The following is an 18,240-nucleotide window of genomic DNA, read 5'->3' on the forward strand; positions in this document are numbered from 1 at the left end:
GATCCAAAGCTTTAGGTGGTTAGCTGCACCACCCTTTTGCAAATTGCCAAAACCCTTTTGCAAATTGCTGTGTACCTTGCTGAGGAAGTGTGAGTCTTCTTGTTTCACCACCTAGCAGATACCTCTGTATATCCTGAGTTGACAAGTTATACATAGAAGGGTGGATTAACACATGGCTGCAGAGTATATGCTATGTGGTGGGGCATGGATGCTCCAATCCTCAACTGTTTAATGTGAATTGAGGCCTACATATGTTTTTCATATATAAGTAGGCCCCACCCATGTGATGCATATCACTCTTTTACATCCATGAACTTTGATCTATGGCCATGGCTGGCTGGGGGATTCTGGGAGTTATAGTCCCAACAGATCTGGAGGGCACCAGGTTGGGGAAGGCTGGTCCATGTTAAAATTTCTCGCAGGGCTGGCTGGCAATAAGCCCAGGCCTTGCTCCCATGCCCCCTTTTGTGTAGAATGTACATGTTGAGTGTGTGGACTTTCTCCAGCAGAACTTAATATGAAACTGCTATTGCCTGACATGCAGTCAGCTTTTCTTATTGGAGCAACTGCTCATTAACAAGCATTAGTTGCAGTGTATATGTGTGTGTTTGAAACATATTTTTAAATCTTGATTGACTAACCCATTCTAGAGGCTGTGTGGGAACTTAGAGACAGTCTTAACAGAGCAGTAGAAGACAAGACTTTAATTTGATCTGTCTCTTTCTGCGGGTGGGGGCAAATAGCCCTTAATACAAAAGATTTTCCACCCTAATAAGTAGAGAAATGGATCCATCTTGAGGGTTGATAGTTATTTATTTAAAACAGCCTTAACCCACTTTTGTCCTAGATACTCGGAAATGGCTTATATTTATTATATTGCATTATACTACAAAGAAAACCTATTGCTTACATTGTTGCACTACTTTCAAGGTGTTTCTTCGTGAGTCTTTGGAGCACAAGCTGGAAAAAGAGCGAGAGATAGAGGTTGGCAAAGCAGCTATGATCATCCGAGCACATGTCTTGGGCTACATGACACGGTATGTAACTAGAAGGTGTTTTCTACAGACCATCTAATTCAGTATTGTCAAATCTCTTCTAACATGCTGAGGTCTAAAGCCCCACCTCAGTCTAGGATCTCAGGCTTTCCCAGCCTTGCTACTTCAGACACAAGATTAACAGTGGATTGAATTGGATCACCAGATACACAACTGCAGCAGAAGCTACACCCTCTCCATACATGGTATGTTAGACATGAAAGTTAATTGCTAACCTGCACGCTTGGCATTAACCTTCTTTGGGGTGAGATTTTTAAATCCATGAGTTGCTTTTAGACTTCCAGTTCTCTTTGTCTCTGTCTGTCTGTCTGTCTGTCTCTCCTTCCAAAAACCTCATGTCTAATGTTTTTTCCTCTTGAAAACATGAACTTGAATGCATTGACCTTAATAGGCAACTCTCTCAGGAAGAAGTAGATGAAGAAGAGAAGTTCTAGTATATTAGTATATTATTGGGGGACACCCTATTCTCCAGGCGGTGGTTCAGAGGCCAAAAGTGAATTTTGCCACACAAACTAGCTTCCTGATGAAAGGCCAGGCTCTGTAAATCTCCGGGGCATTTAAAATATTTTAGGCATTTATGCATTTTAGTATTTTGGTAATCAAAAATCTACTATTTTAGTCCCTGCAGTGTGGTTTTTTTAGCTTGTATACCTGATTGTGATTTTAGCATTTGTAATCTATATTTATTATGCTGTTCTGTTTGTTTGTTCGGGTTTTATGCTATGTTGGATTTTAACTTATTGTATTATTTTTATTATTATTATGTTTTAAAATTTGAATTGTACGATGACTAGGTAATCCATTTGTAGGCATTTAATAAATATCAAAAATAAATAAAATAAAGTTGCTGCTGCTTAGGAGAAAGTGCTTCACAGTTATAGAGCACATACATTCAGGCATGCCAGGACATTACATTAAAAAACCAACAAGGGGTAACAATAAGATGTGGGATATGTCTCTTCCTTAAACCTTGAAAACATTTTTCTTTATCACATGGATTCTGAGAGAACTTGAAACAGCCTGTATAAAATTGTCTCTGTATGATGTTGTATTCTCTGCAACTGTATGTAGGGCTGGTGTTACAGTTCAGCATCTTGTAGAGAAGTGCTGACCCAGAGATGTTCCACGTCATGCAGAAGAACAATGTGGTGACTGGGTCCACATGTCACAAGGGTGTTGGAGAAAAGCCATCATGAGAGGATTTTTTTCAGACATTCTCTAGGCAATGGACAGATAGCCCTATGTTTTACACCATCGAATATTTGCTTTTGGTTGTGGCTTGCGAATCATTTGTGTATGTATAGTCCCAACTTAATTTATTTTTGCTGTTAAGTGAGAGGGGATGTGGAGAGTCATAGCCTTAGTGTTTTTGCAGTGGCAGAAGGGAGGAAAAGACGACCTAGCAGACCAAGCCATTTAGTTTGATTTTTCCCTCAAGGAACAACAGAACAATAGAACGAAGTGACTGAATTATGACACTTTATTTGCTTACCTAATGTCATGCATTATGTGCTAGAGTCTGAGTTGTAGCTCCCAGCTGTTTACTCCCCTCATAAGTCAACAGAGGGTTGTTCAATAGCTGTTTGTGCAATGAGGTCATTTCTTTTCATTTGTATATTACTCCTACCTAGATATCTTTGAACCTATGTCTCTTAGGAGAGCAAAAATTATTTTCTTAAGGACAAAAGCTATCCTGCCATATGCAACTTTCTTCATGTCAGGGAATATATGTCAAATAACCTTGATGGATTACAAATAGATGCTATTAGTCGATGATATAAAAACACGTTTGCTTAAGCAAGATGCATCTTTTTCTCTTGCAAAGACCCTAGAGTCTGAGTCTAGCCTTCCTAGGGGAGCAGTAGCATGAACCACAATGAAATAATTTTCATGGGAGCTGAGCTGTCTGCAAGCCCTCCTTAACTGCTTAGAATCTTTAATTTATGCTGATAGTACTGATGGTTCCAATAGTTGGTTCATCACTCCTTCTTAGACACAGCTCTGTCGTTTCAGAAAGCACTACAGAAAGGTCCTTTACTATGTGGTTATCATACAGAAGAATTACAGAGCTTTCTACTTAAGGAGGAAATATCTACTCCTAAAGAAAGCAGCGATCACGTTCCAGAAACAGCTCCGAGGCCAGATCGCCCGTCGTGTTTACAAGCGGCTACTGGAGGAGAAACGACAGCAAGAGGAGGAAAAGAAGAGAAAGGAGGAGGAGGAAAGGTATGGGATATATTGTTAGTTGTTTAGATCTAGTAAGAAATTAGCTTTCACACAAAAGAGCTACAGCAGCCTTTGAAATTTTGTGCAGGTACTCGTGAGAACATGGTATTCAGAAAACTAGATCCGTACCTAATGATGCCTTTGTTTTGATTTTTGTTTCTAACATTTTCTTATTATCCTTTTAGAAAGCAACAAAAGCAGGAAGCAGAACGTCTTGCTCGACAGGTAAGCTATGTTGTTAAAAAAATCTGCTGCTTTTTGTTTTTGAATAACTTATTATGGATTAATATTTGGTGGGGGGAATTTTCTATGCAAGGCAAGCTTTTCTAGCAAGGTAGCACCAATTACAGATGCTGGCAAGAGAACTTGATAAAGTTATTTGTATCTGATTTCTGCACCATGCTTCTTTTTTCTGGCAAGATTTTAAGGAATGAAACATGGGACTGACAAAAGCTGTCCCGTGTTCCTTTCTCCTGATCCCCTTTCTGTAAAGTGTTGCATAATTTGCTCCATGTTCTGATGTCATTGTATGATGTTTCATCACCTCCAAAGGCGAAGGGGAGAAGGCTGAGAAATGCAGAATATAATGTCAGGAGGACAAGGGACATGTTGTTGTACAACTTAATATGCAAAGGGGGACTCAACACGGGACTGCTATTTTCAGCAGCAGACCTGTGTTCCTTATAAAATGTAATTCCACCTTCAGTGTTGGATGCTTCTGAACTCATGCTGCTCAATGTAATGATATTTTGACCAATGTCTTATGCAAAATGGGGAGGTGAGTTCTTCAAAGTGAACAATGTGGAAGAAGTACAGTAGTTTAGCACGGGTAGAATAAGGAATTTCGTGTGTTGCAAATGCAGGCAGAGGAGGAGAGGCGGCAACAGGAACTGGCAGCTATTCAGAAGGCCCGACGGGAAGAAGAACTAAAGCGAGAGCTGGAGAAGCAAAAAGAAAACAAGCAGGTGGAAGAGATCCTGCGCCTGGAAAAAGAGATTGAAGACCTGCAGCGCATGAAGGAGCAGCAAGAACTATCCTTGACAGAGGCTTCATTGCAGAGGCTGCAGCAGCTTCGAGATGAGGAACTGAAACGGCTGGAGGATGAGGCCTGTCGAGCAGCACAGGAGTTCTTGGAGTCCCTGAACTTTGATGAGATTGACGAATGTGTCCGAAACATTGAGAGGACGCTCTCCGTAGGCAGCGGTTTCTGCGCAGAGCTTAGTGATTTGACTGGGAATGCAGGCAGCGAAAAACCCAATTTTAACTTCAGCCAGCCGTACCCTGAGGAGGAGGTTGATGAGGGCTTTGAAGCGGATGATGACGCTTTTAAGGATTCACCCAACCCAAGTGAGCATGGCCACTCTGATCAGAGGACAAGTGGCATCAGGACAAGTGATGACTCTTCAGAAGAGGATCCATACATGAATGACACAGTAGTGCCGGCGAGTCCTGCCGGTGGCAACGGCACTCTTATTCCTTCTAGCCATGACGCCATCAGTCTCCACAACTCCTCGAGTGGTGAATCCACATACTGCATGCCAGAAAGTGTATCATGCAGGCCCCAGAATTCTGCAGACCTGATTTCTCCTGATGGGGACTATGATTATGACCAAGATGACTATGAAGATGGTGCTATCACTTCTGGAAGCAGTGTGACCTTTTCTAATTCTCATAGTAGTCAGTGGTCCCCCGACTACCGCTATTCTGTGGGGACGTACAACAGTTCCGGGGCATACAGGTTTAGTTCTGAGGGAGCTCAGTCTTCTGTGAGTATTGTTTTCTTTGCCATTATACATATTTTGGGGAGGAATAAGAGTAATATTAAGATGTCTTGCTTTAAATGTAACATTGTCAAAGTTAATGTAGTACAGTTGTCTCTGTCAAGGACTGCTCATAATTGACAACCTAGGTATTAAAATAATTTTTTTCACCAAATTCTTTTCCTGTTTTGTGGGGGCCGCCTTCTTATCATTTGTGGTCCTTCAGTATTTTGAAGTACACAAAAGATAATGAAAATTTTATATTAAAAGTTATCAACAGATGCCAAATGCAACTTCAGTTAACAGCAAGATTCAGTATATACATACACACCTTCATACACACACACATAAATTGTCGAAGTTAATTTCCTGATGCTTACTAAAATGGCTGCAAGCACCTGTCCTCTGAGATTACAGGCATAACTCTCTGGGACATAACATAACAGATGAAATCACGTTCTTCCCAGAACTGTGTACGTAACAAGAGAGAAGCACTGTGGAAACCTTTCATGACGTTGAGCTGACATCATGAAGAAGTCCTCCAGCAAAGGAAAAAGGAAGCGCCTGAAGGGTTTAGGTTTAATAAAATAAGCATTTCCTAACACATAATATTTGCTATTCATGAAAACAGATTAGGAGTTCTGTGCTGGCACTCAGAAGGTCATTTCTGCCCATACCAATAAAACTGATCTAATAAAACATACATTCTTACCTCTTGTAGGTTTAAATAGCTGCACTCCTTTATCATGAAGGGAAATGTCAATTTTGAGTGGCATATTACAATAGCTATTCTGCAATCACACTTTAAATTAATTTGTTTATCAAAAAGAGAGAGCATACGATTGATTTTTATCAATGTGCCTGGAAACAATAACATCTGAACAGGGCTGGAGTGTGCGGAAAATGTCCAGGTTATGCTTTTTCTATAAGTTAATTCCGTATGTTATGTTGATCTTTCAGTTCGAAGACAGTGAGGAAGACTTTGACTCAAGGTTTGATACAGATGACGAACTTTCGTATCGGAGGGATTCTGTCTACAGCTGCGTCAGCCTGCCCTATTTCCATAGCTTTTTGTACATGAAAGGTATGGAACCATCTGGAGTAATTTAAAGAGCCAAAATAAGGTGGCCTTCTTTCTCAGGCATCAATAATCAGCACTCCACTTCTTTGATGGAAATCAAGCAAAAATTATAACAATGCAGAGCCCTTTTAATAGTATTTAGATTAAAATGATGCCTTTTTACCAGGCATCCCTTTAATGCTAATCGAAATTATCACAGCTTTATTTTCTCTCATCTGTCTGCAGTTCTCATGATTTCTGTTCTGATTAATAATATCGAAAATTGATTTCAAAATGGCATACACCTGCACACACTCCTTTCATACGTTGTAGAACATGCATTTTTACTTTCATTAAAAATTGAGCTCCTACTTAGAGTTATAATTAGTGAATTCCTTTGTTTCTTTAGTGATTGTGATATATTATTATGCACGTTCTTCTTTTTGTTGCCTTTAATTTCTTAACCTTGTTTCAAAATAAAACAAAATTTCATGATTGAAAATTGAAGGGCTGGATATTCCAAGGCAGTCTAGAGAGCTAGAAACAAGTAAGGAATAAACACATCTAAGGAGAAGATCATTACTGACCGCTGATCAAGTTGATCAGAGGTGTAAACTCTTGTGAAAGGTGCTCCTAAATGCCTGAATGTGCCTAAGGATGGAAAGAAATAGCTTCTGGAAGTCCTTAAATAGTGTGTTTTTCAAATGTTCCCCAAGGGACCAATCATTTTTGTCTATATGGCGCATCGCTCCATCTGCCAGAGGGAAGTTCTGACAAGGCACTTGGCTTCTGCAACACTCAGGGGCCTATTATTGGGATTATGCTTATTAGCAGAAGGATTCAGTCACCAGAGGGAGTGGGAGAGGGGAGAAAAGAGTTGGGAGAAGGGAAGCACGTAGGAGAAAGAGGCTGAGTTGGATTCCTCTTTCCAGACCTGGTCAGAAGAAAGGCAGCTTGAAACTCCATAACAGCCAGTTGTTAAATATAGTGCAGGTGTATTTGTTTTTACTATATACATCTTTTACAGTTTTTATTACGGATTGATTGCCTAGACTAGTGGTTTTCAAATTATACTCCTAAGAACCCTGGGGTCCCTCAGAGGATTTTTGGGGTTCTTTGATGAGAAATGGTAATGATTTACAAGCATACCTGAAAGACAGTTTGATCGTCATTACTAACACTCCCCCACAATGCAGAGCTACAGAGGAGCGCTGAACATGTTTTTAAATGAGCCCATGTTTTAAAACCTGTTTCTCTCTCTTCCCCCTACCCACCCCCTGGCAGGTGGCTTGATAAATACATGGAAGCGCCGTTGGTGTGTCTTAAAAGATGAAACCTTCTTATGGTTCCGCTCAAAACAGGAAGCTCTCAAACAAGGCTGGCTGCATAAGAAAGGTGGTGGATCATCTACGCTTTCCAGAAGAAACTGGAAGAAACGCTGGTTTGTTCTCCGCCAGTCCAGGCTGATGTACTTTGAAAACGATAGCGAAGAAAAGCTCAAAGGAACTCTTGAAATCCGAACAGCCAAGTAAGTAAGGTCATTTAAGGCGTCCCATGCATACAGCAGTCATCTTCAGCATCCTCAGAAGCTCCTAAGCCAGAAGCCACCATCCCTCCTCAACTTCCCTAAGGCTGTGAAAACGGATGACACTTCTTTGGAACCAACCTTCTCTCTAGTGTAGTGTGAGCTCCAGGACCAGTGTAAACATCTGCCTCAAACTACACATATAAATTATGCCAGTGGGTGGTAGCAGACACAGATCAATAGCTGAAGAAAATAAGAGATGAATACAAAGCAAATCTATAGTAATATGTCTACATGGACATAAAGCATAGGCAGATACCTGCAAGGTAACAAAAGAGAGCAGAAATTCTTTCTAGGCATTAAAACTAGGTTCCAAAAGCTTAGAGTTATTTTTTAAATGTCAGTGACTCGTCAGTATGAATGCATTATATTTCTCCCTTCCCTATCCATTTCAGAGATATCATTGATAACACGAGCAAGGAAAATGGGATTGACATTGTCATGGCAGATAGGACCTATCACTTGATTGCTGAGTCGCCGGAAGATGCAAGGTAAGAACTTCCTCCTCCTTTGGATTCTATGTACATTTTATCCTTTTGCACATGTGAACTCTTTAATACCATTTCGCTAGCACTAAACTCACTGTAACAAAAAGTTTAATCATCAGAAGCAATAGAACAGTGAGGTTTTCAGGTACAGTTCTGTTGATTATTTTCTAGGTATTTTCTATTGCCAAGGCTCCCAAGTGATGGGCATGGGCAAAATAGCTTGTCAAGAGCTATGCTGTGTAAACTCTGTTGACCAACATCAGATTAAACAGAGTTTTCGCCATTCTGGTATTCTATTTGCCAATCAGGATCTAAAATTTCGTAGCACATTGGTACATGGTTGTTGTGGTTCATGTTAGAGATAACAATAACTGAAGGATTTGTCAAGTAGAACAAAGCACCAGCGCTTCCTAAACCCTTGCCGATTAGAATCTAAAAACCTTCAGGATCTGACAGAGGTTGCTCAAGACAACTGTTAATGGAATAAATGCTAATATTTCACTTATGGCCCAAGAGGAAACTAAAAATTGTCAAAGTTAGTATAGTTTGGAATTTTTCTCCTGCTCCCCAAATGTGTATTCATGCAATTGTGGAAGGCTTTTTTTCATGAACAAACATTGCAGATGGAGCAATGACTTCCCTTAAAGTAAAAAATTAACTGAACTCTCTCTTTTCAGTGGTCTGATTCTGTTTAAATTCCCAGCTTTTTCAGGTCTCTTTAGTTACACTTGGTAATGTTGAGAAATAAAAGAATCAAACTGCATTTTTCCTTCTTGTCATCATGCCCCAAAATAGATGTGTTGACGTGGCAACAAAATTTACTAGAGTTTAAGGTGACTTTTGTCCTCTGACACATAGACCTCTCTCTTTTTTTTTCTTCCAAAACATGAAGATAATTCTGTGCGTTTCAAAATGTGTGTAGTGTACACATAACACCCACACCCCAGGTTCACCTCTTGTCATTTTCTTTATTTATCTTTCCATGAAACACTGTCCTCCTAATGGACCTGGATTATAATGAGAGCTAATCAAAAGGTCTTGTGCTGGAAATTGGACCCTTGAATTGTTTAAGCCTTCTGGTTAATGCTGCATTTGCTACTGTCCATTTCTTTACAAAGCGGGGGGCCAGTCAAAGATATGGTTACATTGGTTTTGGATACACCTAAGGTAGTATTGGTTTCCTTTTGCTTGTATAGCTGCATGAGAGCTATGTAAGCTTTACCTCCTTCATATTTTGTTGGCATGAGAAGAAAGAACACAGAACTGATTGTTGGCAGAGCAACTGAAAAGCTGAGGTAACCATCCTATTTGTGAGATCTGACCATCAGTGTTGTTCCCTGGAGATTTTTGCCTTCCTCACTCCCCAAATTCTTGGCTTTCTTAACCAAAACAAAAAAAAGAACAAATGTATTGCATAGTTGGATTTGTCTGCCTCATCCTTCCTCTTTACTCCCGAATGCTAGGTTCTCATTCTTCATGGAGCTGACTACATAAGGTGTTCCTATAGATACATCCACATACACATAATATGTGTATGTTATGTGAGGCTCAGGTATCAGCTGTGAGCCGGACAGTGCTGTATCAACTCCATCTGATACGGCAGCTGTGCCCCTTCCTTCCCGACCATCTGCTCCCATCGGTAGTACATGCCCTGGTCTCCTCTCGTTTCGACTACTGTTAATGTGCTCTACGTGGGGTTACCCTTGAAGACGGTTCGGAAGCTGCAGCTGGTACAGAACGCGGCGGCTCGCCTGATTAAAGGCAGCCGCCGGCGAGATCACATCACTCCAGTACTGAAGGAGTTGCACTGGTTACCAGTTGTTTTCCGGGCCAAATTCAAGGTGTTGGTTTTGACCTTTAAAACCCTATATGGTTGCGGCCCAGCCTATCTTAAGGAGCGCCTCCAGCAGCACCAGACAGGTCGCTTAATAAGATCAGTCTCGGATGGCCTTCTCTCTGTCCCATCAGCCAGGACAGCTAGACTGGTGGGCATGAGGGAGAGGGCCTTTTCTGTGGTGGCCCCCACTCTGTGGAACTCCCTCCCTAGGGAACTCCGCCATGCCCCTTCTTTAATGAGCTTCCGTTGTGCATTAAAAACATGGCTGTTCAGGCAGGCATTTGGACTGGGTTAGGGTATTTTAGAAAATGTTTTTATTGTAGAATTTTATGGTTTTAAATTGTTTTATTGTACGTTGTACATCGCCCAGAGTGGCTGGGTGACCAGCCAGATGGGCGATTAATAAATTTAATAATAAAATAAAAAAATACATAATATATCGTATAGAAATATATAGATGACAAAGAACAAAACTTAATGTGTCACATATATAAATGATCATAGATTATTAATAAAAAGAACGAAATGAGCTAAACAATTGAAAGTCATTACAAATACATAAAATTAATCAGCCAGGAGCAAGGAGAAACTTTTGTATTAATATCTAAATTGTATCTATCTTTAAAGAATAAAAGGAGACCATTTCTCATAGAAACTTTTTGACATCAATTTCCCATTCTCTTAGTCTCATTAATTCTGTCAGTCTTGACATTTCAGTCACCTTCATTATTTTAGATAACTATTCTTTCAATGTGGAAGCAGAATTGCTTTTCCATTTCCTATCAACCAACATTTTTGCAGCAGGCAGCAAATTCTAGACGAGTTCTTTCTTATAGGTACAATCTGTTTTTCAACCTAGATCATTATTGGATCACATAATATGGAGGATTTGAATTATGGAAACTGCACAATTTTCTTTCAAAAATACTTGATTAACTGACACTGACACCATTTATTAATAAAAGCTGCTTCATTTACCCACATCTCCAAAAGCTGTTTTCCTTATTACTTTTTACACAACTTACAGAGCACTCCTATACATTACTCTCAAGTGAGACCCCTTTGAGTTCAGTGGGGCTTATTCTCAGGTAAGTGGGTATAGGATTGCAGCCTAAATCTATAAGGAGCCAGGTACCCCTGATAAAAATACTTCGTACGAATTCTCATTTATATTAATGCAAGCAGAACAAGCTGGTCCTTGGAGAAGTTGTTTTAGTTGCCAAAGTGCTGGCATAATTGAATAATCTGAAACTATTTCCTGTTCAGTCATAAAACCTGGTCCTCCTTTCATGTTAATATTAATAAATATGGCCATGATATAAGTGACACAACCATACTTAATATTTTTGTATACATTGCTGCTAACATTTTATAGTCTTGATTCAGCAATGATATCAGACAGTATAATTATGTTAACGTTGGATCTTTACCTTTCTTCTGTATTAATAACATTCCACGAATTTGGAATCTTTATTGTATTCCTATATCCATCAAGAAAAATGTTTTTGAAGAATAGTATATCAAAGAACCTCTTACAAAAGTCAGCCAGAACACCAACAAGGCCTGGGTTTTTTTAGGCTTTAATAAATGAAATGCCATTTGTATCTCTTGTACAGGTACAGGAGCATTCAAATATTGTTTATCGACCTTGCTAAACCTTGTTATTTATGTCTTATCAAGATATTCTTATGAAATCAAGATCATTAGGATCCTCTGATAGATACAGGTCTTTTAAATAGTTGAAAGATTCTGCTCTTACCTCTTCCTCATTCTCAACTACCTTCCAACTGTATGGGCAGAGTTAGCCTTTTCTCCTATTCCTGCTAGCTTACATATTAACAATCTTTCTGCTTTATAGCTTTTTCCTAAATATTTCTGATGGGTAAATAGTTGTAAGTCTTTTTAGTCAGATTTTAAACCATTTTTAGAGTGACCTTTTTTTTTTAAAAAAAAGCACATTTATTTATTTATTGCATTTATACCCCACCTTTTTTCCTCTTGCAAGGAACCCAAGGTGGCTTACATTATCCTCCTCCTCTCCATTTTATCCTCACAACAACCACCCTGTGAGGTGGGTTGGGCTGAGAGTCTGTGACTGGCCCAAAGTCACCCAGTGAGTTTCCATGGCTGAGTGGGGACTAGAACCCGGATCTCCAAGCATTTATTTAAGGAGTTGTTTAGCTGTTGGCCCCAAGCCTTGTGTCCTTTTGTGGGGGAATAGTATTGGATACAGTTAAAGTCCTCAAGCATTCCCCAGTGTGCTGTAACCAATGGACATGGGACTATTGAGACTTTGTTCAAATAAATGTCCATTCAGCCATGCAGCATGATTTTGGGGAAGTCACTCTCAGCTTAGCCTAACTTAAAGGTTGTGGTATAAAACAGTCTGAGTTCCTTGGAGGATATAAATGTGGCAAATAGTAATAATCTTCCCATGTTGCAGCCTTCTCTATTGCACTAATCAGATTAGGGATATAATGAGCGCTCAGTCTGGCTTTAGAGCTCCAGGAGCAGTATTAGGAAGTCCGATTCATAGAATCATAGAATAGTAGGGTTGGAAGGGGCCCGCAAGACCGTCGAGTCCAACCCCCTGCTCAGTGCAGGAATCTAAGTCAAAGCATCCCTGACAGATGGCTGTCCAGCTTCATCTTGAATGCCTCCAGTGTGGGAGAGCCCACCACCTCCCTAGATAATTGGTTCCATTGTCATATTGCTCTAACAGTCAGGAACTTTTTCCTGATGTTCAGCCGGAAACTGGCTTCCTGTAACTTGAGGCCATTATTCCATGTCCTGCACTCTGAGATGATCAAGAAGAGATCCTGGCCTTCCTCTCTGTGACAACCTTTCAAGTACTTGAAGAGCACTGTCATATCTCCCTTCAGTCTTCTCTTCTCAAGGCTAAAAATGACAGTTCTTTCAGTCTCTCTTCATAGGGCTTTGTTTCCAGTCCCCTGATCATCTTCGTTGCCCTCCTCTGACCCTCTCCAGTTTGTCTGCATCCTTCTTAAAGTGTGGCACCCAGAACTGGACACAGTACTCCACAGCCTAACCAGTGCTGAGTAGAGGGGAACTAGGACTTCCCGGGATTTGGAAGCTATACTTCTATTAATGCAGCCCAAAATAGCATTTGCCTTTTTTTGCAGCCACATCACATTGTTGGCTCATATTCAGCTTGTGATCGACAACAATTCCAAGATCCTTCTCGCTTGTAGTATTGTTGAGCCAAGTATCCCCCATCTTGTAACTGTGCTTTTGGTTTCTTTTTCCTAGGTGCAGAACTTGGCATTTATCCCTATTAAATGTCATTCTGTTGTTTTCTGCCCAGCGCTCCAGCCTATCAAGATCATTTTGAATTCTGTTTCTGTCTTCCAGGGTATTAACTATCGGCCCAATTTTGTGTCATCTGCAAATTTGATAAGCATTCCCTGCACCTCCTCATTCAAGTCATTAATAAAAAAGTTGAAGAGCACTGGGCCCAGGACTGAGCCCTGCGGTACCCCGCTCGTTACCTCTCCCCAGTTTCAGAAGATCCCATTGAGAAGCACTCCTTGAGTCCGATTCTGTAGCAAACTGTGGATCCACTGAATCTTTGTTTCATCTAGCCCACTTTGAGCTAGTTTGCTAAGCAGGATATCATGGGGCACTTTCAGCTTTGCTGAAGTCGAGGTATATTATGTCCATAGCATTCCCACAGCCCACAAGGGAGATCAAAAAATGAGATCAGATTAGTCTGGCAGGATTTGTTCTTGACAAATCCATGTTGGCTTCGAGTAATCACTGCATGGTTTTCAAAGTGCTTACAGACTGATTGCTTTATCATCTGCTCCAGAATTTTCCCAGGGATTGATGTCAGACTGACTGGTCTGTAGTTCCCAGGTTCCTCCTTTTTGCCCTTTTTGAAGATAGGGACAACATTAGCCCTCCTCCAGTCATCTGGCTCTTCACCCATCCTCCATGATTTCTCAAAGATAATAGACAGTAGTTCTGAGAGTTCTTCTGCCAGTTCCTTTATTACTCTAGAATGCAGTTCATCTGGCCCTGGAGATTTGAATTCCTTCAAAGTAATTAGGTGTTCCTTGACCATATGCCTATCGATCTCAAGCTGCAATCCTGCCCCATCAGCCTGTACTTCGCCTTTGCCAGGGGGCTCATAGACCCTCTTTCTGGAGAAGACTGAGCCAAAATAGGATTGAGCATTTCTGGCTTTTCTTTGTCATCTGTTACCATTTTGCCATCCTTATGTAATAGCTGAACCACCAGTTCTTTCCTGTGATTCATTTCTTGAAATAAGCATTTTGGCCAATTAATTTCATTCCTCAGATCAAGTCTCCATAGCTCAGGTTCATATATATTTTAAAGCAAGTTTACATTTTTGCTTTAAAGATGTTGAGGGATGGAAAGACTAATTTAAAGTCATATTCGTGGTTAGATCCTGTGGCTGTTTGATTAATCCCATTAGCAAGAACAGTGATCTGCCAAGATCAAGTTTCCTTAGTATTTATTACTTTCAGGACCAAAATCAGTAATATTACTTTTCCTCTTAATTTATTACTGCATTGTGGTAGGTGAGAATTTATTTAAACTAGCCAATAGGGTTGCTGGGTTTTTAAAGAAATAAGTATTATCTTTATGCAGCAAGATCATCAGACAATAATAGAAGAGTTACTGGGAATCTGAAAAGTACCCACTTTCAAAACATAATTCAGAAGAATGTAAGAATTGCCTTGGTAGATCAGACTAAAAATTCTAGTCCAGCTCCATCTTGTCCAACTGGCCTGGCCAGCCAAGTGACCATGAGAAGCTAAAAAGCACAGAGAGTATGTTGGCAGTGGTGATGCTCATCCATGTTGTTTGTCTTGGCATCGGGTACTCCAAAGTATGTGGCCACTGAATCATAGAGATTCCATTCCTAACTATCTTGCCTAGTAGTCAGTGATCAACCAGTCCTCCTCCAAAAATGGTTCCAGTCCTTTACAAAAGCCATTTATATACTATTGACCATCAGCAGAACTTGTGTCAGTGAATTATATACATTAATTATGTGTTGTATGAAGAAATGCCTCCTTTTGTTTGTTATGCTAATCAGTATCATATGATCTTGATTTCACATTTATTTGTTTATTTTGTTTAATAGATTTATATACCGCTGAATATATTTAAAAATATCACATAAAGATTGAAGAGAAAGGGGCTAACAATAACACTTTTGTTTGATTCTCTGATATTGGAAAAGATGCCAGAATAGTTAGGTATTATCTATTTTCACCTTTGCCCAGAGATTAGTGTAGAGCGCTCTAAACAGAAACACCAGGTGGAAGTTAATGTTTAGCTGATTCAACTTGGTCTATAATTGGTCTCTGTTTAGTGAATCAAAAGCCACTTTCAGATCTAGAGATGATGAAAATAGTACGTCTCTCCTAATCATTATCAATCACACTTAAACACTGCATGTATTTGAGAAAGAGAAACATTGGGTGGCCTTGGGCAAATTACTCTGTCTCAGCCTAACTCACCACACAGGGTTGTTGGGAGGATAAAATGAGCTCCATGTCAGCTGCCCCTGGGCTTCTTGAAGGAAATAGAATATGACACAAAAATAAAAAAATGTCAGTATGTCATTAACCATATCCACTAATGAAATGGACAAGGATGTTAGCGGTGAGGTGGAAAAGTTGAAATTAGGAATTGAGATTGCTTTATGAAAAGAGTACCATGGAGAGTTACAGAACGTTCTCAGAATGCCAAGATAGTGGGCAGATGAACTGCAGCAAATGTGCCTGGGGGGGATGCACAGTGACGCGGGGGGTGGGGGGAGATAATCCCAGTTAAGTAAAGATGGGTTATGAATTAGTTATCATCTCAGTCATTTAGTGAGGTAATGCCCTGAAAATGTCAGAGATGTAGACATTTTAAAAAGCAACTTTGGAAATTTTGATTAGTTAGAGGATCAAGGTTCTTTGGTTGCAGTAAGTTAAAATATTTTTTAAGATGGTCATATAATGGCATTTAACTGCTTGGAAAATGAACAAAATAGATAGAGAAGGAAGGTGTTGGATGAGTAAGGAATGAAAAAGAATTTTTTCCACATGTGGTAGAAGTGTGTGAAGTCAATTAAATATTGGAGGATTAGTTTAATAAATGAAATGTTTCAGTTTAATATGATGATGGACACTGTAGTTTGTTACACTTTGTTAAAAATTGTGTTCTTTTGGATGGATAGATGCATGTTTTATATATGCTTAAATTTTCGCTAAAAGAAGGAAAAGTAATTGAATACTAGCTAAGAGTTAATAAGAGAAAATTGAGAAACGTTACTCTATTTTTTGAGGAAACCATAAAATTGAGAAACGTTACCCTATTTTTTGAGGAAACCATAAAAATGTAAAGTAATTTTGAAAAGTGTTCATGTGTTGAATGAATTATGTACGGAGGTTTGGATATGCACTTTTTTGCTGTTTGATGTATCCTGTGCATTCTCATAATAAAAAAGCAAACATTGTTCAAGATGGTTTCAGTGAGATAGAGAGTAATACAGAAAATATAATATTCCTATAGAAATCAGTGGTGTGTCCACTGCTAGCTTTTCTGTGAAAAAGCCCAGAGTATCTCCCAATGGAAACAGAATATTTATTCATTTCTAATTAAAAAACGGTTTCAAACTTGTAATACTGGTAAGTAACTGTAATGTCATAATGACATATGGACTGAGAATGGAAATTGGCGGATTTAAATTCTAAAACCCAACCATCTATGTTTTGTATTTATAGCAAAAGGAATTGAAATTGTTTGTTTTAGAAGCTAATTAGCAGTGGCAGGAAAGTAGGTGGCAGGAATGTGCATATCCTTCCAGGAGAAATTAAATAGCTCAGCAAATATTGTTTCATATCAAGACAGTAAGAAAGACAACCCACTAGTATGAGATCTTTTTATGCTGACCTTTCTCTCCCTCCCGCCTTTCTGTCCCTGCAGTCAGTGGTTCAGTGTCTTAAGTCAAGTCCATGCTTCCACAGAACAGGAGATCAGGGAAATGCACGATGAGCAGGCTAATCCACAGAATGCCGTGGTAAGGAAGGATTTAAGGACACACGATCAGCCTCACCAGTTTGCATGCTTACAGTCAGAAGGTCTTGGGTATCAATGAGGCTTTATCTCTGACAATACAATTTCCTGTGTCTATTATCAATATTATTAGAGCAAATAATTTGGTGGGTCCCACTGCTTCACTTTTCCAGGGTCAAAGTTGCCTAACTATCGTGTGGGCTGAATCAGTTTCTGTTTTGCCACTGCAACTGATACTATCTCTACTTGACAAAGCAAACTCTGCCCACTTGGCACAATGCAGTAACATTACACCACCACAGGGGTTAGATTTAATACTCTGAGCACCACTGCAGTATTCAGATGGGTATGGAGGTCCTCTCTAGACTGGGAGCTGCTGTTGGGGAAGGCAACAGAAATGGTCCAAAGTACAGACAGACTTTGGTTTGTACATGCATTGACATTGCCACAACTAAAAGCAGTTTATCCAGCATAGCAAAGAACACACAAGCTAGGGTCTAAAATTCTTCTGTTTACAGTGCCAGTCTACTGGTTGTAGACTTTTTTTCCTCTTTGCACAAGAAGCTTGCACTGGACCTTGTTCATTACAAAATAAAGAAAACCTTATCAAGATAATAGGGCTATTTGCACGACACAGCAGACCACTGTGGGTTATTTAAGCCTAGTCCGTGCTTCCACAGAACAGGAAATCAGAGAAATGCACAATGAGCTGTGGCGTGTGCGGGATGTGTGCAGCTGCCATTTTGAATATGCAAACCCTGCTCGGGGGTTATGTTGTGCGAACTTGACAAGTGTGGGTTATGTGAGGGTTAAACAACCCTCATATAATCCATGGTCTGTTTTTGGGTTATGCGAGGGTTCTTTAACCTTTGCTTAACCCACACTCATAGCTGGCACCTGCAGGCACTGCGGTTCTCATGGGATAAATAACCCATGACAAAATGTGGTGCGTTGTCTGAATCAAGTCACTTTGTCCCATCTGTACAAGCTGTTCCTCATCAAAAGTGATATTTGTTTCAGTACCTCACATGCAGCTCACATTTTTTTTAATTTGAATCCGCAAAACTTCATCCTCCGAATCATTATCATAGTACTTCATACACACATTTATTTCTAGTGTTTGCATCCCTTTCTTTCCCATAGGCCAGCAAAGACAATGATCACTGTTGT

The 18,240-nt window shown here is 39.9% G+C and overlaps 1 protein-coding gene across 1 annotated transcript in view; it reads left to right on the forward strand.

Annotated features, from left to right (window-relative positions):
- The window catches only part of MYO10 (myosin X), a 245,991-nt gene that overhangs the window by 203,862 nt on the left and 23,889 nt on the right, over positions 1-18,240 (forward strand). Inside the window, exons 22-29 of the mRNA XM_084850564.1 lie at positions 931-1,037; positions 3,069-3,281; positions 3,467-3,506; positions 4,145-5,047; positions 6,002-6,125; positions 7,386-7,629; positions 8,082-8,177; positions 16,981-17,074. Of these exons, the coding sequence (XP_084706690.1) occupies positions 931-1,037; positions 3,069-3,281; positions 3,467-3,506; positions 4,145-5,047; positions 6,002-6,125; positions 7,386-7,629; positions 8,082-8,177; positions 16,981-17,074 (1,821 nt within the window). The remainder of the gene's footprint in view (positions 1-930; positions 1,038-3,068; positions 3,282-3,466; positions 3,507-4,144; positions 5,048-6,001; positions 6,126-7,385; positions 7,630-8,081; positions 8,178-16,980; positions 17,075-18,240) is intronic.

Source organism: Heloderma suspectum, chromosome 4, assembly GCF_057233095.1.
Source record: "Heloderma suspectum isolate Gila_16-S chromosome 4, 16-S_ref, whole genome shotgun sequence".
Lineage (NCBI taxonomy): Eukaryota > Metazoa > Chordata > Lepidosauria > Squamata > Helodermatidae > Heloderma > Heloderma suspectum.